This window comes from Centruroides vittatus, unplaced genomic scaffold, assembly GCF_030686945.1.
Source record: "Centruroides vittatus isolate TY-2023 unplaced genomic scaffold, ASM3068694v2 contig_579, whole genome shotgun sequence".
NCBI classification, from domain to species: Eukaryota; Metazoa; Arthropoda; class Arachnida; order Scorpiones; family Buthidae; genus Centruroides; species Centruroides vittatus.
The window spans coordinates 267,953-295,691 of record NW_027122347.1 but is presented as its reverse complement, the minus strand read 5'-3'; the positions used below and the strand labels follow the sequence as shown (position 1 = coordinate 295,691).

The 27,739-nt window shown below is 34.9% G+C and overlaps 2 protein-coding genes across 4 annotated transcripts in view; one reads left to right on the top strand and one right to left on the bottom strand.

Annotated features, from left to right (window-relative positions):
• Nucleotides 1-7,882, top strand: part of Ype (yippee zinc finger protein) — a 41,496-nt gene extending 33,614 nt beyond the window's left edge. For all 3 annotated transcript variants that reach the window (XR_010881345.1, XR_010881344.1, XR_010881343.1), the window contains 2 exons: nucleotides 7,613-7,670; nucleotides 7,749-7,882. The gene's annotated coding sequence lies outside the window, so the exon portion shown is untranslated. The remainder of the gene's footprint in view (nucleotides 1-7,612; nucleotides 7,671-7,748) is intronic.
• LOC136979109 (uncharacterized) lies at nucleotides 336-19,619 on the bottom strand. Its single transcript, XM_067275026.1, has 16 exons — nucleotides 17,469-19,619; nucleotides 16,910-17,065; nucleotides 14,718-15,118; nucleotides 12,722-12,819; nucleotides 11,750-11,866; nucleotides 11,616-11,673; nucleotides 11,440-11,532; nucleotides 11,196-11,357; nucleotides 10,409-10,564; nucleotides 10,243-10,338; nucleotides 9,963-10,092; nucleotides 8,330-8,473; nucleotides 8,251-8,261; nucleotides 4,031-4,057; nucleotides 3,778-3,948; nucleotides 336-3,704 (listed from the first exon to the last, which is right to left on the bottom strand). Exons 1-16 carry the CDS (start codon nucleotides 17,578-17,580, stop codon nucleotides 864-866), a joined length of 4,773 nt encoding a protein of 1,590 aa, XP_067131127.1. The 5' UTR covers nucleotides 17,581-19,619; the 3' UTR covers nucleotides 336-863.
• Between the last annotated feature and the right edge of the window lie 8,120 nt (nucleotides 19,620-27,739).

The following is a 27,739-nucleotide window of genomic DNA, read 5'->3' as shown; positions in this document are numbered from 1 at the left end:
AAATCCCTAGCTCTCCTCCCCTCTTGATAGCTTGAATGCATCTGTACAGTACATATGTTCAGTTGTATTAACAGAGAACATACTTTGGCTTATGAGTGGTTACAGAATAAAGTGATCCTTTCACCTTGATTGATCCTGTTGATATGACATGCATGACACAGTCTTATTGCACAATACTGATATTTTTTAATATCATCCGCATGTGTGGCATCCATAGCCAGTTTGCACGTAAGCTAAACATGCTGTAGCTTAGGGCCTAATATTTTTACATGTATCATTATTTTGTGGAGGGGAAGGACCGGTTATATGATACAGCGAGTCCTTTATCCAGAGAGTTTCAGCTGATTAATTTTTTTATTGTGGTATTTGCTTCAAGAGTTATGCGCACACAAATTATGTACTAGAAAATACAAAATTTATTAGAAATATAGATTTTTTTTTACATTTAGATATTTGTTCTTATTTACAAATAATAAATTTGCTGTATTACAACTGATATGTACACAATATATATGTTCAATATACTATTTTACACCTTTCGAAAGATGCGAATCGTATGGTACAAAACTCGAGTTTATATTCAAAACATAAGTTAAAAGATTCTAAGTAACTATTCAAGCTTTTACCAAAATAAATTTTGGATAAATGTGACTAGAAGTTACGTTTGAAGAAATTTTCGTTCCACGTGGCATCACTTATCACAAAAGGAATTTAAGGATGTGGTTTAAATGCCTGGTTTAGTACGTTTGCGAAGCACCTAGACGAGGGCAATTAATGTTTGTATTTTACATATATTACAATCTTTTGCAGATTTATGATTTGTACGACATAAAAATTAAGAGCTCTAAAAAAATTAATAATAATCAATTATCGTTCTGTAATTTGTTAACTACGTGCTTGACCCAACCTTTGAATTTTGGCGTCTCCGGAACATCCGCGTTGGCTTTACTTGAGTTTATTAACTGGTCTTTATCACAAAAAATAGAACTCGTCTCTTTATGTGAAGTTTCTTTTTTAGTTAAGATCTCTAGCTCTTTACACCTCTGTCGAATACTTTTTAATCCTTCGATTGGCACGTCGGTAATATCGAGTTTTTGAAACTTGGCATTTTTTTCTAGACACTTTAATCGTTCCTTAATGGTTCTGTTAGTGGGGCACGAATTATCACTTTTGACTTCTGTAGATTGATAGACGGTCATTGCGGATGAAGTTTTGATACTCGGCTCTGTCTTTTTGAATTCGTCCGCAGACGAGTTATCGTAAGACGTTAACATTTCGTCCAGATTTTCAACCGCGAGTTCTTTAATGGAAGAGAATAATTTAATTTCGTAACTGCTTTGTCCATCGCTCGGTTTTTCTGTATTTGATTCTACGTGTTTTGATAAATGCTCATTAGTTAACTCTAAGTAATTACTTTCGTCGTTTGTGATTTTGTCCAATTTTTTGCATTCTGCAACGGCAGTTACTTCGACGATTTCTCTTTCATTTTCAGTTACTTGCTCTTTGTTTGTTGCATTTTCCACTGATTCAATATTTGTCACATTGTTATTTTTCTCTAATTCTTCCTGAAGTTTTGATTTGGCTAAACTATTTATTTCTTCGTTACAGAAAATCTCTATAGAAGTGAATGTTTCGCTGACATCCTTCATTTTCGAGGAAATGATTTCGTCGCTCAAATCGTTTTCACAAATATAAAGACTCTTCAACGGTACTTTTCTCTTCACTGGAATATCATAAATTTCTGATAATTTACATTTTTCAGATGAAAATGAATTAATATTGTTTTTGTTTGTATGAAAATTGCATTGATAGTTATCATGATAGTAAGCTAATGGAATTTCTGAATTTAGAGTAGACATGTTAGTTTTATTCTGATCTAAGTCAAATATGCCAATATCGGCATCATCCGGATCACTGTAGATAGCAGAATCCCTAAAAATATCTTCGTTTAAACCGTTATCAAAGGCTTCGAATGTGCGTTCGTAGTAACTGTCACCGGAAGCATCGCTCATGTCCGACGGAGTGTCGTCGTGCTCCAAGTTAACATTCTTATCATTTCTTGATGTCGTAAATGATCTTGTCTGGGTAAACACTTTTTGTTTCTCTCCGTCACTTGATGATGTAGTATTTGAAGATTCAGATAATACACTATCTGGTCTCAGTTCACTCTTTAATGATTTTTCTTCCTTCTTTTCGGGAAGAAGTTCTTCGTAATCATGTTTATTATCATTAGATAGTAGTGATTGAGGTATAGAATACTCCGTTTCGCAAGGCTGAGCAATGCGTGCACCCACTGTATTACTGTAAGAGAGTGGAACTTGATAATTCCATAGTAGATTGGGAGAAAGACTTCTGTTTTTTTCCCGTTTCTTCTGTTTTACGTTTGCATAAGCTTTAACTAACGAATTAACTAACTTATTTGAAGATGCTTTGGACTGTTCATTTTCTGATTTTGTCGACGTGGGAATACTGCAATTGCTTTCGGGTCGTGTAATAGGTTCTATACTATAATCATACGACAACATGCAGTACTCGTCGTCGTCTCCTTCTGCCGACTGTAAAGGAACATTACTTTTGGATGATAACTCTCTAAATGAATTGCATTTTGGCTCTTTATATATTCTGTGATCGGGATGATGAATATTTTCCATGCTCATTGCAGGTGTAGTGTAACAACTTGTGGCAGTATCATGATCATTAACTGGAAAATTAAACAAGTTTTGATTATTTTTAACTGAATTTTCCATATATTTTTCTAAATCATTGACAAAATCCATCTGCATGGGTTGTGGCTTCGAATCTGCTGTAACGAATGAATTATACACTCGGGGCTGATCGTTACCGTGGGATTTTGCATTGGATTTATTACTGTTAAAATTTAAAGACAACCAACTAGATTTAGTATTCTTGTTCTTACCATCATCATCTTTCTTGAATTTTGATCCCTGATATTTGGTTTTGGAGCGAGATGGTTCTACAATGTGTAGCGGTATATGCAAATTTTCTTGATAACCGGATTGTCTAAATGAAGTGCTATGATGCAGCAAGGGCGATTTGATTGGAACGGTTTCCGTAAAAGATTGCGTCCTCCGAATGGTACCGTTTTCTGTTAAATCTACTGATAACTTTTGTGACGAATAATCTTGCAGATCTATTGTTCCCAGTCTCGTCCACAGGTCAATTAAATTATCATAATTTGCTAATTTATCTAATTCAGATATATTACTACCACTTTTATCATTGTAAGGTTTCTGATTGGCATTGGATCTGCATTCAGTTTTCTCTGTTCGGTCATCTTCAGATAGTTCATTATTATTCTGCACTCTGTCTCTGTCTTTGTCTCTTGACGGACGTTCATTTCTCCAAGCATGAGAATTAGCTAGATAAAAAGTGACATATTCTCCCGAAAAATCTTCGGATTCATCGTCAGACTGACCTGTCATATCGTCTGTTTGAAATCTGTTACACCTTCTGTCTAAGTAATCTTCGTTTTCTGTATCCGTAGTTTCCTCGGCAAAATTTTTCAGAAATTTCCACATGGGTTTTGGTTGTTTCTCACGCTTTGCAGAGGTGGTCGGCATCTCCGTCCCTTCATCTCTTATTCTACCGGGTATATCACCAAACGAACAAGGCTTGAGTTGTCTGTGTTTAGAAGATTTAGATGGCATAAATGATAAACCCAAATACTTTTCAGATTTGGTGCTCTAAAACATAAAAGAAATTATTTAAAATTTTGTTTAAAATGCAATCTAATTACAAAGCAAACTATGTAACTACCTGTCGAGTCGATTGCACCAAGGCGTGTTTCTGTCCGTCGGGAGGAAAAGTTCTGGTTGTCGGCAGAACATCGACGCTCGCTCGTCGCCACCTTCCGGAACCCAGTCTGCTATCCGACGAATTGTCTTGGCTGATACTTCTCATCCTTTGATTTCTTGATTCTCTCGGTGACTATAATGATAATACATGTATTTATTAAATAATTTTTAAATAACATAAATTAAAATATTAAAATATAATCAATTTAACTTACTGTTTTTGGGATACTGCTAATTTCATTCTGTAAAGTTTTTATTAGATATCATTAATATTTTTATATTTAAAGCATAATATATTAATTAACATAATTTTCTTAGAAAAACTAAAATAGATGTTCTACTTATATAATTAAAACATAGTTCAAATGTAAAATGTAATAAATGAGATGCAAAGCAACAATTAAGAGTTAAAAATCTAATCTCTGTGTTACAAATAATTAAACTGAACTGTGCTGAAAATGTTACATGATAGCTGAGACAGTAAGTGTACAGTTCTCTGCTCTCTTCATAGTATTTTATGCACTGTTCTTCACTACCCGACCATCTTATTGTGGATTCGACTAAATGCAGAAGTATTAAAATGGGCAGTCTCTCAGTATCCATGGATCAGAAAGAATTTTAAAAGTGACATAAAACAGCCTGCATACAACATAAATGAAGTTGTCGTCAATTTTCAATTATATAAATATTGTAGTTAAACAAATTTTAATTTCAACTTCACTCTGCTACTGTTAGTTGATTATAGGTTCACACCTCAATGATAGGCTAAGCTATGTGGAATTACCCAGGTTTTCTTCATGTATCTAACACCTAAATAGGGGCCAGTTTCCCTTAGAATGTCCTCCCAGGACGTAACCCCCTTAGCAGATCACCTTTGTGTTGCATTGCCGTACTTCATCAAACTAAACTTCAGCTTATTTAATTTTAATTTTCAAGATTATATCTATTGAAATCCAATGAATTCATCTGAAATTGTCACACTAACCATGTTATATTTCAACAACTTAGATTTTTCTGACAGCTTTCTGATTGCCGAAGAATAGTTGAATTAATTTAAAATATATGTAATTCATTTCACTAGAATCTAAAAATAATTTTTATATGCTGTTTGGATTATTACAAAAGTTGTAGAAGAATGCCTATTAATTTAAGCACACGTCATCCCAAATTTGGAGATTTGCTTATTGTTGTCATAAATAAAACTTGTCGAACCATATTTGGAATAGAGATGATTCTACAGTTTGTTTGCAAATGGAAACATTTATAGTCATAATCGTATTTACAAGATTACAATTCCAAATAATAAATACTTTAGCACATACTTTTCCCTTTGAGATAGATGTTATGAGTTCAATCAAATTATAGATCATCTATATGAATAAATTCATTACAAAATATCACTCAATAATATGCCATTCAGTTATTCCATTATTGATTATTGGGGAAGCTTTTGTCTACTGGGCTAGTTTGTTTGTCAAATGTAATTCTTATGTCCCCTACTTGGCCATTATATTGAAGTCAGAATGTACTTTCTACCTTGACTGTGTGTAGTCTCAGCTTCCAAATACAGGACTAACAGAAAATAAAATCTTTAAGATTACTTTTCGTTAATAAAAGGGACCCGCTCAGACCCCATACAAGCTCACGACAACACTAATGATGAACTGTTTCATCATTAGTCTTGAAATAATTTAAGAAAAACTGCTATGAAAGATAACACTGCCTGTAAGAAATACAAACCCTAACAAGCTTTGATTCTCTAGTGAAGCTCCGTTATGGGCTTCCAACATGACCTGTCTCTCTTCTGTGAATGGCCATAGATAAAAAAATTACCATAACATACAAATTTGCATGAGTATTTGAATGGAGTGTGTGTGAAGTGTTGTTTCAAAGCCATTGTCGTGAGGTAAGAGAAGAATGTGATCACCCTTGGTAATTGTTAGAAACCATTGAATGGATTATGTGTATATATAGCAACATACACAACCTGATACATTAGTAATACCAAATGATCTGTATAAGTATAGCTGGATAAGTAAGCCCCTTTTTATTTGAAATAGACTGTGATTGACTTGCTTATCCAGCTGTATTTAAGCTGCTTTACCAGGCAATGCACCCATTGTTTACGGGACTTTTTAAAGCATGTGGACATTTAAAGAACAGTGGAATGGTCTAAAAATAGTTTCAAGTGCTCCTGTTTACCATATATTTCTTTAAAAGGGTTATCGTAGATTAAGTTTAAAATTTTTAAATTTTCAGCTTAATAATTTTAATGTTTGACAGTTTAAATTTGTTTGTTCCATGTTTTGAATGTGAGCAAAATGATAAATTTGTGTGTTCTAAAGTAGTTTTAGATAAACATGTCTCAACAATAGTGAAAAGGGCACATTAATGTTCATTTTCCATTATTTTTGAGGCGTTTCCCAACGTTATCCAAAACACTTATCAAAGGACAGTACTTGGCCGGATAGTAAATTTGATAAGATTTAAAAACATTGTTTTTTTTAACATTCCCTGTCATTTTTCACTCACAAGAGGACTTTTTTTTGAAGTGGCAAAATCTTATTTAGTTTCAAATATGTTCCCGGGCAGCTTCTGTTTTTCTTAAACCTCCTTAAAAAGTTAAAGGTCAGAGTGAATTGATATTTTTTAAAATGGATTTTGAAAGAAACGCACTTAAAATTCTTGATCTGGAGGACGTGATGACGAAAGTCATTTTCCAAAATTGACTTTCACTGAAGTTGGAATTATGAAATTTGTCATTAAGTACATCCGACCTTTCTCTAAATATATTTTGAAAAATTTATATAAACAAATAAAAGTCCTCAGAAGGTGGGATGATGCCTTAACTGCCTCAACCATATTAATGGTTGGATGGGCCGTCGACGTTGAAAGAATATACAAAGCATATGCACAAATGTATTGCTTTGTATAATTGATTTTACACCCCTAGAAATGGATTTAAATAAAAGTATAATGAGTAGGATGATAAAGAATAGAGGAAAATGTATTATCAGGGGGACAAAACGAGTTGTAGAAAGAGGAAAATTTACAGCAAAATATGACGAGGAAATGAAGAAATTTTGTGTATTGCAGAAACTGGCACTAGACAAATAAATGGTATAACTGTTTGCTTCAGAAAGACACTAATTTATATGCTGATATTTATGAAAATGTTGCCATTAAGAGTTCTCAGCTTCTGGAATTAAGCAGTTATAAAATTTGAAGTAATAATTGCAAGATCAGCAATAGTCAGAAGCAACGTGGGAGAATGATATGAATTAAATGGATTAATTTTTTAGATACAGATAAAATTAGGCATTAAAAATAAATTATTTTATCCCCATTATTTAGAAGTGTTGTTAAGTGAAAAATGTACCATCAATTTCATCAAATTAATGGACTTTGAATATTAATATTAATTTATGGAACTGTTAATTGAAGTAGAAGTTGAAAAATATTAACAGAATGCTACTCAACTCTCTTAACAACAATTGACTTTATGACATGATTCTCCATAACTATTTAGAAGCAATTTTAAATGCAAAAATTTGTTACGATTACATGTGAATTTTCTAGATTGCAATCCTACATTTTATGTGGGATTGCAAAAGAGAGAATAATTGCTATTAGGTATGTTAAAGTAACTTTTTGAATAAAGAAAAAATACCTATGATTTTAGTTAATAAAATTATTCTACACAAAAATATGGGAAATTTATTGGAAAATATGTTTAAAGTATGAAAATATTGTTCTAAATAAAGTATATTGTTAATAAAATATTAATTTGTTTCCAGAAACTAAAACAGTTAAAGAAGTTGATAAAATTTTGAATCGATAAATCAAGCTTTTAAGGTTTGTTTGTTCTATGTTTTTTTCTCCTAAGATCTGTTTTATTTCATAATTTATATACAATAATGATTTATATTACAGCAATCATCATCATACAAGTACAACTGATTCGATCCCCCCATGTAATGGTACAGTTGGAAGTGCTTTGTATTATGACTGGGCCAGCAACTCTTACCATGTTCCTGTATTTATTAAAGTGTACAATTATAAGAAAAGAGGAAGGTAATTTTTATTTTTGTTGCTCAAAGTCCATGGGATTGCCTTACTCAGAAAAGACAATCTGTCCATCATTACCTTTGTTTGTTATCCAATATTGTAGGCATAAACGTATACAGGGACATAGTGTTGGCTGTATTTTTTCTCTTCCTTTTGCCAATGGCTGTCAAATATTGTGTATACACTGTGTCTAGGTGACAACATTAACATAATTGTAGGATATTTGTTTCGTTTATTTGGTACCGAAAACAAATGTAAAAATTTTGAAACCGACTTGTGTTACATTCTTCAAATTTATACATTTAATTAAATAATTAATTAAACTTTATTTTTAATATTAAAAATAGATAACAAAAGCTTGACTTACCTTCTTGACATCTATAAAAATAAAAAAAAATATATATATATTAATGTTTTGTTTTAATTTTTTATTTGTAATTTAAAATAAAATTGTATAAAATTCTTACTTTTCTTTATCCGGAAAGCTTTCAGACTACTTTCCGACTTTCTTCTTTCTTGTTTCCGTTTCTCCAAATATTCGGGAGCCGATAACTGTTTCTTAGAAGAAGTTTTTTCCATTTGGGAATCATCTAAATTAAAAGTTTTTTAAAATTACTATATTACATAAAAATTCCTGTATATTTTCTTTTTATTCATTCCACCCTGTGGGCAGTAAAAGGGCCTTTTTAATCACACCCATTGTGGGTATAGCTAGGCCTGGAATGACTGCATGGTAAGAAGTAGGGCTCAGCATATCCAGGAGATCGCATTTGGATTCAATCTAGGGTATCCAGTGTGGTAGGCTGATGACTTAACTGTCTCAGTCTCATCTGTAAAACAGATTTATAGTATTTTGTTGTGGCAAATACATTCAAATCCCAGTAAAGTGTCCACTGGAGTAGTGCTACCCTCCTAAAGTGCCAGCAAATACTTGTGAATGGAACTTCTATGTAAATATTAAACAGAAAACTCTTCAGTAGCTGTGGATTATTAAACATACAATTGCAAATGGCATCATCACCAAATAACATGGCTTTCAAGCTCTTAAACTCAAAATATGTTATAAGATCTCGTTAGGGATATTCATGATCTGTAGCTTTTAAACTATACCAGCATTTGCAGCTTTCTTAAAAATCACGAAAACATTTTCCGATTTCATTTTTTGTTAATGTAGATTCTATGGTAAAAGCCAATGGCTTAACAGAAAGTTTCCTTGGAGCAACATTCACTATTATATCTAAATTCACTGACAAATGTATCAGAGTCAAAAAATGGCAGAAAGAATTCCTCAAATAAAGATCATGCCAACCAATGAAATGGTTCAACAGAGACGAAATAAGGATTGAAAACTGTTCCATCAGAATGTGTGTTTATAGTTTTCATAGAATGCGGCTCTTCTAAAAGTGAGATAAGCTCCCATCATAAATAATCCCCTATTATTTACATATAGCTGTTACTGTTTGAGGTACTTCAGTTTAGTGTCATTTTCAGAGGTGAACAATGGGTGACACTAAATTGAAGTTTAACTGTATTGAAAACAAATGATAACTGTTGTTGACTCTATTGAATTTCGTATTCTATAAGCAATATCCATAAATTAATAAAAAACATTTAATTTCTCAGTCAAATTTGGTTGGAAAAATTTACAATGAAGTAGAGATCTTTGAAACTGACTTCTATGAGTGATGTGCATTCTGAATAGAGAGCAATATGTAGAAGCTGTAAAGAACCTGAAGCAAATTTGTCCTGAGATATGATGAAAGTGCACTTCTTCACCATAATACAATGTCTTAAACAAGTCTATGTATCCAAGAGACTATCACAAAACATCTTGTCACATATCTTACAACCTGGATCATGTTTCTTCCAATTAACATGTTTTCAGTCATTCGAAAGATGAAAATTGAGAACAACAAGGAAGTTGTTTCTTAAGTAAAGAAATGGTTACGATAGAAATCTGCAGATTAGTATTGCAAAAGCATACAGGCTTTCACATATCAATTGCATAAGACTATAGGTTTGAAAGAAGACTTAATAGAAAAATAGTTTGTGATAGCTAAAAATTCAGATTATATTTACCATTTTGTCTTCCCTGACCTAATTCCATGACTAATTGGCGAGCATGCAAAGGTATAACCACGTTATAATTTTCCAAGATGACTCTCTTCAATTGTAAGCACCATTCGCGTTTCTGTTCGACATTCCGAGCCTAAAGTGATAATTTGGACATGTTATGTACTATACTAAAATTCAATAATTTAATTAGAAATCTTCATAATACATAAGTACATTCTAAATTATCATTAACTAGAGTAAATCATTCATGTAAAATTCTAAGTTTCAATGGTTAATAAATTACCTGAAATGTATACTGGTATCTGGGATTATCAAATGGGATAACATGGAAGCATAATGGTTCTCCCTGGATGCTTTCGATCAGCATTAAGTTTGAACACTGAAAACATTATGTTAATCATCATGACTACAAAAATAGTTACTGGTGAAGTTAAAATAACAATGCTTACCATTATGTGCGTTTTGTAGCATAAAATTCCATCTTCCCTCTTTTTTGAAATCAATAGCATTTTGTCGAATAGAAAGAGGTTGCGGAGCGCCTTGGCGCGAAACATACGGAAAGCTCCTTCACCCACCAACTCCCCGTAAGTTGTAAGATCTTCACCCTGTTGTTTTAAACAGTATAAGAATGAAAGATTCACATTTGTATCTTTCATTCACACATGTAGTAAAACACCTGAAATCTAATTATTTGGAACAACAGCATTCTCAAACTGTATTCATTAAATTATATCTTCATTTTACATGTTTAAGTGGAATGGCTTTATATTAAATTAAATTTCTCACAACAGCAGCAATTTAAACAACAATTTAATTTCTTTAAATTTGGAATTATTAGAGGAAAACACTAAGATTGTATTGAACAAATTTAACATGGTTCTCCTGTTGGATTCATACTACCACTTAAACGGTAATAACAACCAAATTTATGTCATTTTTGTCATTTACTTTTCTATACAACTCTATATTTTCATTAAACTCCCTCTCTAAAAATGGTAAGTAAAAGTACAGTACATGCACGTATATCACACACTAACATTTACTTACAGCTACAGATAACATAGAGCATGTAAAAATTATAACCAACCAAAGGCGCAGTTAAATTTACGAGGCCACAAGTGTGAGCTCATAAATGTAACTATGCCCATGTAGATTTCAGATTCTTTACTACAAATTTACAGAAAAATAGTTAAAAAAGCCGAATTATGTAATTTACTACAAGACAGTATATCTTACCTCCCAACCATATAATAAACTTTGAATTTCTTGCACACGTATAGCATTCTCGTGCCTTTTTTTCATATCATTAATATGAAATGCTATACCTGTCATTACAGAGAGTGCATTTTTGATATCTGGATATCCCTCATTGTCTTTATCAGAATGTTTTACAATATTCTGTTAAAAGCATAATATATTATAATAGTATAAATAATTCCATAATTTAATAACTTACAAAATAATAATTAATATAAATTACCTCCAGAAGCAAATGATACTTGAGTATCCTCTGAACGGGTTTCAACAGATACGAACCCAACGGTAGGACGTGATGAAGAGCATTTTGTCGTTCCTAAGATATACGGGAATTTCAAACACTTTCTTAATTATTGAAATGCTTTTTAATTATTTTTTTCGTTGTTTTTTATTGTTTACCTTAAATATCTCTGCTGTTTCTGTATTCCTCATCAATTCAGTCAATACTGAGACTGTCCTAAATGAAATTAAAGATCATATTGAATAAGTGGGTGTTTATTTGTAATTTTATAACTTTTTTATGTATGTTTTACCTCGGATAATTAGTGCAGTATTGTGTATAAACAGCAAATCCAAAGCTATTTTTGACAAAACATCTTGCAATAGCAACCGGATCCAACCCGCACATTTCCAGTTCTTCCAGAAATGAGCTGAAATCATAAAATTTTTATTAGAATCCATTGATTAAATAATCTGATGAAAGATAAACAGAGAATTACTTGTTAGACTTCCTCAGTTGCAGCGCACTTAAATATCAGAGAAAAAAAAAAGCTTGTTTTCAAATGGAGGACCTTCAAATTACTTTGTAACCTATCGACTTTCGTCAATACCTTCTCTGCAGATGCACTTAAAGTTTTACTAACAAGAATATTGTAGTGGTATGATGTTTCCGACTACATCACTCAAGGTGACAACGCAGCATATGGCAAAAACATAATGTGACTAAGTTTAACACAAAGAGTTACTCTGTTTGTTTTACTAAGATTATCTTTCAGTTTTTTTGAGCTACATAATCGCATAATGTAAATCTCACGCCAGGACAGATGGACAATTCGACGCATAAAACCCGAGCTTTTTTCTCGACCAAAAGAAATTAAGTTACAATTTTAAAAATGTTTAGAACAACAGCATTTAAATTTCAAATGTTTTGAGCTAGTGTGAACTGGTAATAATGAGGCCACATTCAATGGATTCATTGTCTGAAGAAACACTTGTCAACTTTACTGGAACTTTATAATGTAAACAATGTACAAGATTATTTCTGTAACACTGGAGTGGTACCAATTACACATATCATTGCGGGTCAAAACTGCGACAGTTTTATTTCACTCGGTTGTCAGAAACGGGGAATGAAAATTTTAAGAACGTATTTCCTTTTGTCCACCCGTAAGGATCGAATTGCTCCGGCTGAATCCGCATTCGAGGTGTTTCGAAACGTGGCCACGCGAAACCGACCGGCGTGCCCGTCCGCAGAACCGAAAGAGGAAGCCGAGAATGCAACTCACCTGTTGAATTTATAAATATCTTCTATGTTATTGAACAGGTCTTTTAAGCTTTGTTTGCTGAGTTTACCCTCTTGTTCGCTTATGTGTTTCAAGTAGCCCTAGAATTAAAAAAAAAAAACAGAAAAAAATTTTAAAAGCTGATAATATATACAGTATCTTTCATAATCACTCCCTTTTTTAACCCCCTTTTCTTCTAGATAATCTCATACTTTATCCAGGGAGTTTCAAGCTTATTAATGATAAAGTGTAAGAATTTTAAGAAGGGAGGGGTAGAAATCTGATCTGGCGCCACGAAGGGGTTTACAGGATGAGGAGAAGGTCACACAGGAAATGCAACGTAATGCCATGAATGGGTGAAAAAAATTTCATCTATCAGCTTCCACGTGATCAAGTAGTAAAGAGGAGAACAAGTTCTCGACTTTTAGAAAAGATTCCATTCATCGAAAACTGGTAAGAGGCGCCATTACCTAAACAATATACAGACAAATCGTGGGTTGTGTTTATGCTACGAATAACATAATTACCAGCACGATACTATCTGAAAGTAGATATATATTTTAAAGAGCTTGTTTCCTGTTGTATGTTTATAAAGAAAGAAAATGTTTCAACAAAACACTTTAAATTATGATATTTTTAACCCGGATTTTAATTTTTGACTTATATATATATATATATTTCTGTTTTGGTCGTGTTAATTTGGATCTTAAAAGGTTATCGTATGCCACCGTGATGACGATTGACAACTTGCAGTTCTTGATGTCATATGGTTTTTCACCCATGTTTTATTGTATGCGATGTCGCGCGTATTAAATTTTGATTAATTAAAAACAGGTGGAACGAATGTACGGTTTCAATTTTGACTTTACTTTTTCTTGTTACGAATTTTAAAATTAGCCAATAATCACTCGGCTGAAGATCATTTCTCCACGATAATTGGTACAATCGTTTTTTGAATGTTCAAATTTTAACCAATGACCATTTCCGTGTTTAAAATGCTTATTAATAATAACTTCAGTTCATTGATCGTTTTGAGATTTTTTTTAAATATTTAAATACGTGTTACGTAATAATTTATAATGTTTAAATTTTAATTTAATTCTAAGATTAATAACTTATTTAGACATATTCGATTAATATTTAAATGATTCACTTTCGATGACGACACACGAATTAATTTAATCCAATAGCGTTGTTTGATACAGAATCGCAGCACAAACGAACCAACCGTGACACATTTTACAAACTGTATATAGTGTGTTTGTGATATACAGAAACAATTATGGCTGTCGATACAGTGAACACTCAAAGGCCCGAGCTAATTCGTTCACTATATAGGCCCACAAGTTATAAGGAAATAAATTCTTCACTGTATCGAGTGGTTACTTAATCAAAAGTCCACTGAATGTAAAATATACACACAACAACACAAGCATATATATGTTGTGTTAACGCACTATTTTCTAAAATATAACACAAATACTACTTTAGGATATTTAAAATTCTGTATAATTATATATACATGTAACAAAATAATGGAGAAGAGCCGCAACTTCTCTCTCTCTCGTTAACAAAAGAGGAAATCGGATCCGCACGTCACCCATAAAGGCCTTACACACTTCCTTTGTTTCTATCTAACCTGTAAGCAACTCGAATGAATATTCCGAGTACGTAATAAATTAATCTAATTTAGCTTCGTTCCTGTAACTAATGAAATTATGAAACAAATCGGTTGGAAGAAAAAAAAAATAGTTAATTAAAGTAACTTTCTTCAATTAGGGTCAATGACAAAGTTATTAACCGAGTCGTCGGACTTTATGATCAAGCGAGAACTACCTCCTGACGTCACAGGAGCAGCTGTTGTTTAGCCATCTGCTAAGCTGCAGGTGGTTAAACAATAGCGTGTACCTATCCGTGCCTTACCTGCTCGGGGGCAGGTAACAGCAATCACCTGTCTGTGTTAAGCATTAAAAAATAAATAAATAAAAGAAAATTTTACCTCTATGATCACGCGAAGATCCCTGACGTACATCCTTTCGGAATCGACGATTTCCAAAAGAACGCGATCCGTTTGGCTCAAATTTTGTATGTTATCACTACTCAAGTTTTCGGTCATGTTACGTGTTCCGTCTTCGCTCAATTCGTCGTCTAAACTTTCTATACTCGCTAGATAACTTAATTTTTTACTTTCCGGTCCGCTACGTGGAAGAGAAGACGACGACGACGACGACGATGACGAAACGGAACTCGAGCTGAGAGGACGTTTCTTGTGTCCATCGTCCACTTCCAGGATGTTAATTCGCGGGATCTTTCTCGTCTCCTCGTTCTTTTCGCTCTTAGCACTAGCGGCGATCAGATCGTACATATTAAGAAGACTGGACGAAATATCGACGGATGTACCTGAAAACAATTTTAAACAAATCTAAACAAGAATACTTACAGTTAAAAACACAGAACAATGCCGTACGCGTTAACGACTTTTACTCACCTTGGGGAACCAAAATAAAAACTTAATCTAAGTAAGTCGCTACATAATAATTACAACAGAATCTTAAACGTTTGCTTTTACAACTTAACACGAATGTATTTTCAAAGGCCCCTTCTCGAAGCCCTAAAGCTAAAAACCAAAACCGGCTCTCTTATAGTAATTACAGTGTAAAAAATTATTATGTATCGGCGACGATTTTCTATCCTCCGAAAAAAACCGAAAAACAATAATTTAATTCTTTTTTTTTTTCGTTTCGGAAGTCGTTTCCTGTTATGGCGACTGTCGTTCTTAACGCGTTTTCTTTTATTTAGAAGTTTAAAAATTATTTATTTGAAACGAATCGGGGTTGCACGGTTCGGTCTATTGGAGCCCCCGTGTAAATAAATTTAGCTTGGATATAAATATTTAGAGAACCAGAGGAAGCGTTTATTATGGTCACGTTTTCGCTTGAACGGATCGTGATTTACATCTTTATTGTTTTGATATCTATCGGAATATTCGTGGAAGAATTTAAAGACTGGCAAGTTTTTTTTTGCGGATTTGGAAAGGTTACAAGAATTTTATTCTGCTCTTGTAGAATCCTTGATAAAATACAATAAAGTATCATTTAATTATCGAAATGCAATACCGCCGTTACGGTTAGATGAATTTTTAAGAGTTTCGAGTGCGGAAACCAGAAAATTGAGGGCGTGACGGCGGTTCGATTTTCACTTTCGTCCCCAAACATTTTACTGAGAAGTGGAAGATACTTAACCGACTTCGAGCGCTATCACCTACTCAAGGTCGAAAAGTAGTTCGACAAACAATGGCCAGATGTCAGCAAACGTAGCTTTTATCTCCGAAAAAAAATGCCTGGAAAGCTATCTCCGGTGCGGCGCGTCCAAAGCACTAACTGCCAAATCTCGAAATTCCCACATTAAAAGAAGTTTCCTAGAATTATCGCGGACTACCAAAGAATGCGAATAGATCAAAAATGCCATCGTCGAGATTCGGGTGCAGATATTAGAACTATAGAATATTTTTAAGGAAATTCCGCTTCTGGCAACAGTCAAATGTTTATCTAAATCTCGCCCTTTACCCAAATAGATCGTGTCAAGGATCTTGGAAGGATGTCCTGGAACTATGCCATTAGAAAAAATCCGACTATGCTAAAATCGTAACTTGGCTGGAAAGAGAGAGAGAGAGAGAGAGAGAGACCATCGCGTAATGCCATTCTGGTGTCGAACGGAATTAACGGGGAGTAATTCGCGCGTACATCCAACCAAATAAATTTTACGAGTGTTTAAACATCTTCTACATCACGAAAGAGTTTGTATCCATTCAGGAAGTAACCAAATCCTCCCAAGGGCCATCCACCTGTCTTGGGCAAGACAGCGGCACATTTATTTTCAACTAGCAGACGGCGCCATATGGTGTCTCTCAAGACCTACAGAGGTCGATCCTTATAACGGGTCAGGGACGACTCCGAATCTTGTAATCCCTCGACGCTCGTTTATTTACACTTTTTTAATCTCTCTCGGAATAAATCAGTCTAAATTAAACGGAATCGATCCATTTCAAACCCTAATTGAATTTAATTTCCATCGTCTAAACGACCTTTATCCGGTATCTGCCCAAACAATTGAGAATAATACGTAGGAGCTAGACGAAGCGTGACATTTACTGTAGGTTGTTTACGGCATCACAAATACAAAAAAACTTACCCTTAGCAGCGACGTTCTTTACCGTCGACGGGTACGGAGCTGAATGTCCTAACAACGATCCTCGTTTGGCTATTGCATCGAGACCCTTAAAACAAGGGACCTCGTTGGTCGCCCTCGTAAACACAACATCCTTTATTCGGATCTCTTTATCAAAACCTAAACAAAATAGGATCATTGTGCGCTAAGACAGCTCAATTTTGTCCTCCGCGCAGAATTGAATTTCGTCCTAGGCAAGCATTTTTCGGGCACTGTCGCGATGCGGCATCATTAATAATAAGGCATTTAACACAGAACACGCAAAAACTAAAAATAATTCGACGTATACAATTAAAAGAAGAAACCAGAAGTAGGAGCTGCAAAAACACAATACTAGACTTGCCGCGTAACTTAATCAAGAGTGTAAGAGACGAGAGAGGAGTCGCTAATAGTGGCCTAGTGTCGTAAAAACATCGCCTCGTTTAAGTAAGAATCGGTCCGCGATATAGACATCAACATCAGCTGGAAGAATTCTGGCCGCTTGCCTAATGTGTCACTCACCTAAGCATAACGGAGCACATACCTGCAACATTGGGAGCGAGGCAACCTGTCAGACGAGGTGGTAGCGGTACGGACGAGCTTTCACTTCGTACAACGCAAGCGAGTGCTTCGTCGTAATTGACAACACAATGCATTACCGAGGGAAATTGTTTTTCCTACATCTCGAAGTAATTGTTCGACGGACTCTAAACAATAGACGATAAACACCAATATGGAAATTACGAATGCGTTCTCAATATTGCTCCTTCTTATCTCAGTGACTTCCTGTAGAAAAAAAAGGGACTAGATTTTTAAAATAGACACGACTGTTTTGTGCAAAAGGACACGTCGAAAACAGGTTGAAGGACGCAAAGGCTCGCCTTATTGACTGGTTCTGGGATGTTAATTAACTCTGACAGAAATGTCATCTTGAAGGATGAGTCGCGCGGAATGTAACCTCGATGCAATTTTTTTTCACTTTAATATGGGGTCGATCACTCGTAACACGCGCTTCTGTAGAGTGTTTAACTTCTTTTTGCTCCTATTTGTCCAAAATCGCGGATTAAATTCGCATACTTCGAAGGCGTGTAAACTGGATTAGAAAAAATAATAAAAGCGTGACATCGATTATTTTCGCCGTACGAAATTGCTTTTTTTGTACTTGACACGCTACCAATCATCGCAAATGCAGGTCCACCCTCCAATAGCCGGCCGGACATTGAAGGCGGCTCTGCAAAGTCCCGATGACGATGGGTTGGGTCGGATGCCTCCCACGGTGACCTCTGTTGGACCACCGGAGGGGTGGTCCGAGGTGCCGTTTCCCACTACGAATCAATGACGAGATGACGTTTTTATACGGAGAGGAGCGCTCTCGAGTTGTAGTTTTAGTAAACAAATCGGTTCATTTGTGCCAAAAATGTTCCGACATAATCGTGGCATTTGCACCGGGCCTCCTAATCCTGACTATTTAAAAATTTATGGGTTTAATGGGAGTTGTACACTAGCCAACTGGCATAAAAACTAGTTGAACTAAATATTTATAACTGAAACAGTTTCGAATAAAGGCGGGTTCCACATCAACAGAGTTTACTTATCCTCTCTCTATTGTTAAGGGCTATTTCTGTTCCGAGCTGCTTCCTGTAACTTACTAGATGTTATGCGATGCCGAATGTCGATAAGGCATTCCATATGTTGTAAACATATCCGAGTGTTGTACTTTAATCCCAGCTGGTTTCGAAGGTTACTCGAATAATGCCAGCAGATTTGTCTATCGTTTATGTGCAGTATGTTAAATGAAGATTTACTAGAAAAACGTGACAAAGGAAATAATCCAGCATAATTCGGGATCGTATCTAAGTTAATAGACTAGGACTGGAGGCCCACCTACTAAGCCGGGTGGGGCCCCTCGATAGGAGTCTTACCCGAGTGAGGGCCCACCGTACTAACCAGCCAGCATTTGACCTCCCACGTAAAATAGAATTCGGCATTACTTTCTCTGGAACCCCACCTTTTGTAAACACATGAAAAGTATCTGTGAACTTTCGCAGTCTCCGGTACAAAGTCGGTTCGAGTAGGAAATTGTACACCGTTTAAGCGTGCTCTATTAAGGAGCGACATTAGAAAAATGTATATAATTAAACGGAAATACAGCTAATGAATTATTCACGAGAGAAGGATGGAAAACAATCAAGATGGTAGTGACTTTCTCCCATCCTTAAGTGGCGAGAAACTCGTCATACTTAGCCGCACCTAAAATGTCAAGACGTTGGGGGATAAAGTGGGGGAAAATGGATTGTTTCTATCATCTAGCCCGAATGCTGCCAAAACTCATTTTATGATTTATGAATTCGTCCCGGGTGAACCGAGCCTTGGCTGACTTTGTTGCCAAATCACTCCCTCTCAAAGTATTATGACACAAAGTAGGACGAGTTAACTTGGTAAACTAATTATTACGAAAACGGTGTTATCTTTATTAATTAACTTCGGGCTATACTTCACTAATTACAATTAGATGAGTTAATTAAAAGCCAGTAAACAACCAGGACATTCACTTCCTTGACGACACTTCGCTGTTCAGTTTAGAGGTCCTACATCGTTTACACGTGTCGTCTCCATATTTAAGACGAACTTCTACACCCGTAACTCGCATGTACTGAACACAGCCCGTGTACTTTGTTCGGAAAGTTCTATAAGTAAAAAAAGATGACTCACCAAAGAATTCTTCCCACTGTAAAGAAGTGTCAGAATCCCAATCCCGACCGACATCGGAACAGGTTCTGTCCGTCACCACAGCGGCCATGCTACCACTGGGCATAGCTACCGAGTCATGAGATCGCACTGCCCATCACATGTAGAGCTCCACTAACTGACTGGGCCGCAGGTGGACCTGTTCTTGCCGAACTGGTAGAGAAGGGCCGACGAAATGAGATAACGGAGGGCCGTACCAACCGCTCTCAGACTGGGGTGGGTAAGGTGGAGGTTCAAAGAGGCTCCAACATGAGTCAGTAATCGCTCGCCCCATCTGTCACATGGCACCGTCCTCTGTAAATACTTCAATGAATTTGATATCTGGGCTATATTATGAATGATGCGCTACGTCATCACAAATACGCGATTAAACTTTAAACCCGGCGTTCGACAAAAGTAGGGAGGTTGAAAAGTCGGACTGGTTTCCGTATAGGCCTGTAGTATAAATGTAGTCGGACACTCCCCGCTTCTGCGGTATGGGCAAAAAAAAATGCTACGTTTTGTGCATCGATGCGACCAAGAAAGTCGTAACAGTTTACGTAACAAATGTGACGCCAGTAAGTGAATTAGAGGCTCTTGCGTGTCACGAGTTAACCAAGTCGGGGCGCCACAGAAACAACTGTAACTAGGAAGAGCTACTCGCTATCGAAATTAACCTATTTAGAAAAGACAGAAAAAGTCTCGTTTACTCCGCGCCGGAACTGATAAAACAGCTATGGCAAAGAACTGGCGCGATTATTCCCAAAGGTGTTTTGGCAGTTTGGAAGAGGTGTAGGCCGTATAAGGCAACACACAAAGCGTCATTTGTCACGTCACGGTCATGGGAACTCACTGCACCTCATAATTAACCTTTAATCTGTTCATTGGTTGCGTCGAAACGACAATTTTTGTCCTTTCCAAGAAGATCAGAAATGACATTCCCGATAGGAATTTCAAATATTGCAGTTTATAAAGTACTGAAAAAAATTCATACAAACGAATTCGAATACCATTTAAAAGAGCTTAAAAAAAAAAAGACAAAGGCAATAAAATGAATAATAAAAAGAATAGCAATAATAATATTTGAGATGGAGACTTTCGTAGTCATCAGATAAGCACGCAGATACAAGTTGATTACAAAAATAAAATCGCATTAAATGACTTTTACATGTTTTTTTTTCTGTTAATCTGAGGAATGCACCAAGCTCATTTTAATCCCGCAGTAGCATTCGGCGATCCTTCACGTTTGAGTAAGGAATGCTGCCAGTTTCGCTCCTGGAAAGTGAGGAACTTAGCCCATTTTTTTCCGTTTTTAGGCCATTTGATCAGCTACCCGGCAAATAGTTTTGGTCTTTTCCTAATTCCCGTCTTAATACACCCTCAAATCATAAATGCCTGCAATTACTCGGGAATTTTTGTACTATAAATGGAATCCTATAAAAAGTATCCATTCAACAATCATCATCTATTTTGAATTGCGCGACAAATCGGCGACAATGTTAACATTCATTGTGACACGATTAACATACAAAAATCATTTTTAATGAAAGTCAACACGTGTTTATTTTTAGAGCACGAAGTACAAGGTCAGTCGTATAACTTATCGACAAGGTGTTAAAAGTAACAAATTCAAATTAATTGATATTAAATCTAGTTATCGCAGGAACCTATACGTCAATATTAAACGCGACAGAACTGTGTCATCTATGTTTTGCGACCTTGAAAGAGTACAGACTCTTATCCAGAAACTCGTTAGCAGCGTTCTGTTTACATATTTTAGCAAAAATCTGAGGCAAAAACCCGTTAACGACCTTTAATCGAGACACGTTATGAAATTTTTTTTTTTCCAACATCCGAGATCGTAATTTTTCGAACGAACATTAAAAGATCGTTAACACTGCTGTACAAATTCTCTAGCAATATACGAATGTTTTTTAAACCCTCGGTTCAAGTACAGTTTTCTAAGAAACAGTTTATGGATCGCGTAACCTGCCGTCATTTCCGGTGAAATAGGATATGACATTTACAAGAATTTTTTTTACCTCGGTTAAAACATTAATTACATAAATTATAAAAGTAGTTAATGCTGCAAAACATCGATGAATAAATGATAAAATTAATTTTAAAAAACTCCGAAATCAGAAAAAAAACAACATTTTCTTTTCCTTTTTCCATTGAGGAAAAAAAAATGACCTTAACTTTGGACGGTGTCTATACGAAATTGATACACGAAGATGTTTTTATAGGTTTTACTTTTAATCTATGAGTTTCGCTGAAGATGAACCAGTTCTTTTTTTTTTTTTTTATTTTTCAATTATCATAATAGACAGACATACAAACGCTTCGAAATCAGTAGTGGTCTGTGATATAATAATAAAAAAAACTATATTGAAGGTATAACGGCAAACCGTAGACACAGGAAAGTCAATATCGAGATGCAACCTGACTTCAATAAAAGCATTTTTATTATGTCACGAACCGACTTAAACCCATTGATAGAAGCCGCTTTGATTGTTGTTGCAGACTTCTAAATAGTTTTGCTTCATTTTTACTGCCCATTTGCCAGGAATGTCTTTTGTCTACGAAGTTTTTGGTGTACATAAATATAACAAATTTTATTAAATACGATGTGTGTAGATAATACAGATTTAGGACACTTTTTCGAGTGAGGAAATAGGAATAATTTCAATTAAAATAAAAACGCAATTATGAATTCAAGAAGACCGGTTTATGCTGTTTTTTTTTTTTTCCTTTTGCTTAGTTTGCAGATGGTGGCCTTTCGATTCATGCAACAAAAACACTTAGGAGTTCACGAGATAAGTAAAACAACATGCGATTCGAGAAACGTGTAATTTATCCAAAAAGTACAAAACGCTCTTTTATTCGATCCAAACGTGGCACTGATTTACTTAATGGCTACACGGTGCTGACAGATATAACGCTAAAACCAGAACGATATTAAGCTCTGGGGCTATTCATTACCGGGTCATATCCTCGTTATAACGTTTCAGGTCGAAAAGACTAAACAGGTAAGCTTGTAAGAGAACAGCTAAATTAAAACCAATCCCGGAAGATACTAATACTGAATGCATTTCTCAAATTAACATTCTCACTAAGTGAATTTTGATGTCTTGGCAGTAAAAGTTAAAAAAAAAAAAAAAAAACTTCGAAAATTAAGTTCCTCCTTAAAAACACACCCAAACTCCATTAAAACAATAAGGTGGTGGCGCTCCCGGCCGACGAGTGAAGCTTGGTGGCGCTGACAGCTATTAGGCTGACGTCATTTCACGAGATCGACAGTGGCGCCACCGTGTCCAATTCCAGATAAGAAGAGGCTATTGAAAAGCTCTAGGAGTCTGATGTAATTAGTATCTTACTTATTTTCTCTTAGATAAATGAAGAGTAATTAGCATCCACTGCAATTCTTTCTTCTTTGCAGTCGTGCCTGTTAAGTTTGATTCGAATAAATTAAATATTTAAGGATCGACGAGTTGAGATTTAGGCTTTTAATTTCTTTTCTTTTTTTTTAAATCTAGTGTCGATTACATCGCTTTTCCTAATTGTTAAACATATATAAACTGCTTTTTTAACATAAAAAAGTCGTTTAAAAATTATTCGAATGCATAATACATTTGTTTAATTCATGTAAGATGCGTGACTTGAAAGACAGTTGCGTGCGCTATCTCGTAACATCTTTTACAACTTGAACAGGTGACATACCACTTACACAAGTAATCGCTGTCCGTGTTTCCGCACGCTTAAATAATTAATTTTCTGTAAGTTAGTATCATTTTTTGGTGACTATTACTCACGACGAACTTAAATTAATATACACAGAGAATTATTTAATTAAATTAAATATCATAACCCACGCGCGCGGCACAATAACCGCGTGAAGCATCTGCATTAACGACCAAATAACATTACACAGGTTCAACATCTTCGAAAGAACATAAATATATTGAAAACGGATCCCCACCGACAATACATCCTTCTTCAACGTAAAGCCGATGACATCAGTTTCCTTTAAGTTAAGATAAACTTCCTCCATTCTTTATGGTAAAGGGTGGTACACATACCGGAAGTTCCATCTGCGATTTTTGTATTAAAAAGACACGTGGTTTTTCCAAAGAAGTGACGACAACGTTGACAAAGTAAAAAAAAAAAAAAAAGTTTTGTCACTCGTTCGCGCAGCGGGTCGTCAAACGCGGTGGTCCTAACACAAAAGCAATCTCCTTTTTTTTCCGTTAGCGTCATGTGTGGTATTCGGCCGTATTGCTTTTGTACCATAAAAAACAAATTACGAAAGTGTACACCGGTTACAGGTATTTATAATTACATAAGCGAGAACCGATTACTTTTACAATCTCTTTAAATCTTTTGCTATTCAAATCAAGCTTAATATCATTAACGACATCAAAAAGTGTCACCAATTACTTTTTATAAACTAGGAAACGAACAATGAACAATAGCGGCCGGTCACGTGACAGAATCCAGGCGCTACGCTTACATATACGTTAATTCGTACAATTAAGCATATCCAATCGGCCGAATTAAATCAAGTCGGATTTTACAAACATCCAGACGATCCGAAACCGAAATATATATATATATATTTTTTTTGCGTATCGAATCGCGACGATCCCGACACACCAACAGTAAATAAAACGATTATCGTTAATAAACCCGCGACAATATAAATCGTGTTAAATTAGGTAAATCGTTTCACGTGACGAATCTAGTCTAGACGCGTCACGACCAACACAAAAATCTATAAATCACCGAGAGTAAAGTAACATTAAAAGTCTCCACCAACGTCTTAAATAGGCAACAAGTTTTAAACGGTAATATAATATAGTAAAGAAGTTTCAGCTGTCTATAATAAATCAATGCGAAATGCCGAAGAAATGCATGTCGAAGTGTCGTATAGTGAATTCACTTTTATAATAATTACACCCATAATTAAATCGTTTATTGGGTCAAAACGACTCGCGCTATAAGCTATTAAAGTATTAGATGCCATCGTTTGAAAGTCGTGGCATATCTCGCCCTTATCGGGACAATTAGGAGCTTCTGGTTTTTTCTCTTTTGATTGCTTTATCAACCGCACGCAACTCGATAACATTCTAGAAACCTTTCTCATTCCTCCTAAAAAAAAGACTTTTTTTAAATACTAGAAAAATCTTCCTCTTAAAATCCGGATTAAAATTTGCCAAGTCGGTACCACTAAACCCTATTTAATTTACGATCCGTCTTTTAATAGTCATTAAATGCCACTGGCAATTAAGGGTGTCTGATAGAAGTTTTTAAGTATTATTAAAGCAGATGTTAATGTATTAAACAAACAAACGTCGGCGGTCATTGTTTATTATTATGATTATTTATTTATTATTATTATTTTTTTCTTCTTCTTCCAGATCCATAAAACGGCGATCATCGCACACTAACCAGATATGAACGATAACTCTCTATCCTACGGCAGGAAAACTTTTTTTTATATGAAGGAATACATTAATTAAGTACGTAGATGTCATAGACCTTGTCTTTTTGGTGATTTTTAGTAGTATAGTCTTTCGGTTAATGCACCATACTGATTGTTTCTTTTTCGGTATACGGGCCATAAAAATAGAAACTACAGAGCGTAGGTCTACTACTACTACTACTATTACTACTACTAGCGCTTTCTTTAAACCGCCCGTATCGGGTGAATTTAAACGTTAACAATATGCAGAGTACATTTGGATAAACCAACAGTGCGTCTGCCCACGCCTAATACCGCCATACAATCATTTTTGAAATGCTCGATCGACCACACAGGACGGGAATGCCGAGTACAATGACCCTAGTTCTTGCCAAGGCTGATTAGTTTACACCATTGCCGCTTTCTTAGACGAGCGCTACTATCGGGTATGCTTTAATAGAAAAAGGTATATCGTACACGAAATATATAGTTTAGCATTCGGACCTTTTATTGGTCAGCCGTGAGAAGAGGATGTTAAGAAAATAAACGTTAGCGTTCCAGACGTCGGAATGTCAACAGTCACTTGTAACTCGATACTACCAAACAGGTAGCTACTGCTTTGCTGTTAGGAATTTATGATACGCTCTCGGCTGTTTCGAAACTGTAAACAGAGCCAAAGTGTTGCTATTGGAATTTTAATCATTTCTAACACTTAAAAAACAAAAAAATACAGTTATAAAGAAGAAAATTGTATAGCGTATTATAAACACAGCGAAATTTATAACTCTCTGTAAGCACTCTGTTTTTTTCTTACCCCCAAATACAAAATACCGGTATCCGGTACCACGCATTTAATTTTATATTTTAACACCTCTAAAATGGGAATTAAAACAAATTTAAGCAATTATAGCGATAGTTCCGGTTTTAGACACTATTTAAGAGTTAACATATGGTTAAATTACGTATTTAATTTCCATAAATCCGAGTGTGGTTCTAGTTAAACCGGAGATCGATGACCCCGGCTTAAAACCACCCAAAAACTTGAGTTTCTCATTAACTTATTAACAATGATGCGTCGCTATAAGGCCGAATTAATCGCGACTACACGCGAAAAGTTGAAAAATCTCGAATAAATTATGTAATAAATCAGTTTTTATATGTTTAAAGAATGGAAATTTATTGAAGACAATTCATTTTGCTTGCTTGTTTCCGCGATAATAAGACTACAATAGCTAAAAATAGAACGGAACCCTTTACAATAATTTAAAATATCCACTCGAGGATGCTCTTCTAAGAAGATTGTTTAGTATTGGCAGATGGAAAAAAAAATGCATCCGCCATTAATAAACTTGATAGTTTATTAATATTAAATTCTATATTAAATATAATCATTTTTTCTTACATATACTTGTCTCTAAGCATTAGTTCGCACTATTTTATCTTCTTAAATCTTGCAACAAAGCTGTTGCAGATATTTACAACGACAATGACGCAAGATTTAAGAAGTAAAAATAAAAATTTAGTGAAAAAACGTTCGAATTTTTACACGTTCTTGCTAAATTCTCGCATGTTATCAATTTTAAATTGCTTTTACATGTTAATTAATAAGTCCAATATGCGTAACAATAACGTTTAGCAGAAACACGTTAAACGATAAATACTGTTGTCTATTGTTTAGTATCTTAGGATATTGTATGGGGGAACCGAAAATTTATTTAATTAAAACAAATTTAATTAACAAATTCCAAGAGGCTATTAGAGTAAAACTAATTCCCTAAGCTATTTTAAGAAAGTTTCGACTTAAAAAAAAGGCGACTGGCTAATTCTACAAATCGCTGGAATACCCTGTTACTTTTAGAACTGGCAATATTCATCTTTCTAAACAAGGCCCGCGATGGCGATCACGTGGTTGGATATTTTACGAGAAATATTTTTAAGTGGCACCATCTGGCGTTTAGAAAGTAATTTAATCGGAAAATGGAGGCCTAAGACACACACACACACAAGAATTAATTCCATCCTTAAGGCAGTATAACTATAATTTACATTTTGGCAGATTAAAAACTGGTTGTTTATGTACAAGTTCTGATACCCGGGCCTACAGGTTATCTTTTCGATTAAAATGTAAAATAGCCGCTGATGTTTTTTTTTAAATGTAACTTATATAAAGAATACGAGCGACACTATCAATTTTCGAGTCTATATTTTTTGTCGAGGATGAGAAAAGTCGAATTGGGTGTTAAGTAATTTGCTACCAACCGTTCTAAATCTAAACTAGGTTCCAGAGTCTGGTAACAAATGGAACGTGAAAGTTGCTAAGAAACGGCTCCATCTTTTCTGGGAAGTATAAGACTGTATTATGGTTTTACGTTACTATGTAGTGTTAGACATCATTCCTGTTCTTTCTCAAATACAAAGATATTCTTTGAAAGGTCGCGACGTTTCTCCTATCACCGAAAAGAAACAATTATTATACGTTGTATAACTTATTTTACCTGAGGATAATGCTTTTCATTCGAATCTTCTATTAAATGAATGTTCTTAGTGTGTGACATTTCTTTTATTGAAATTTATGAAAAGGAATAATAAATGTAATCTTGTTTAGAAAAATCCATCGTTAGTCTATT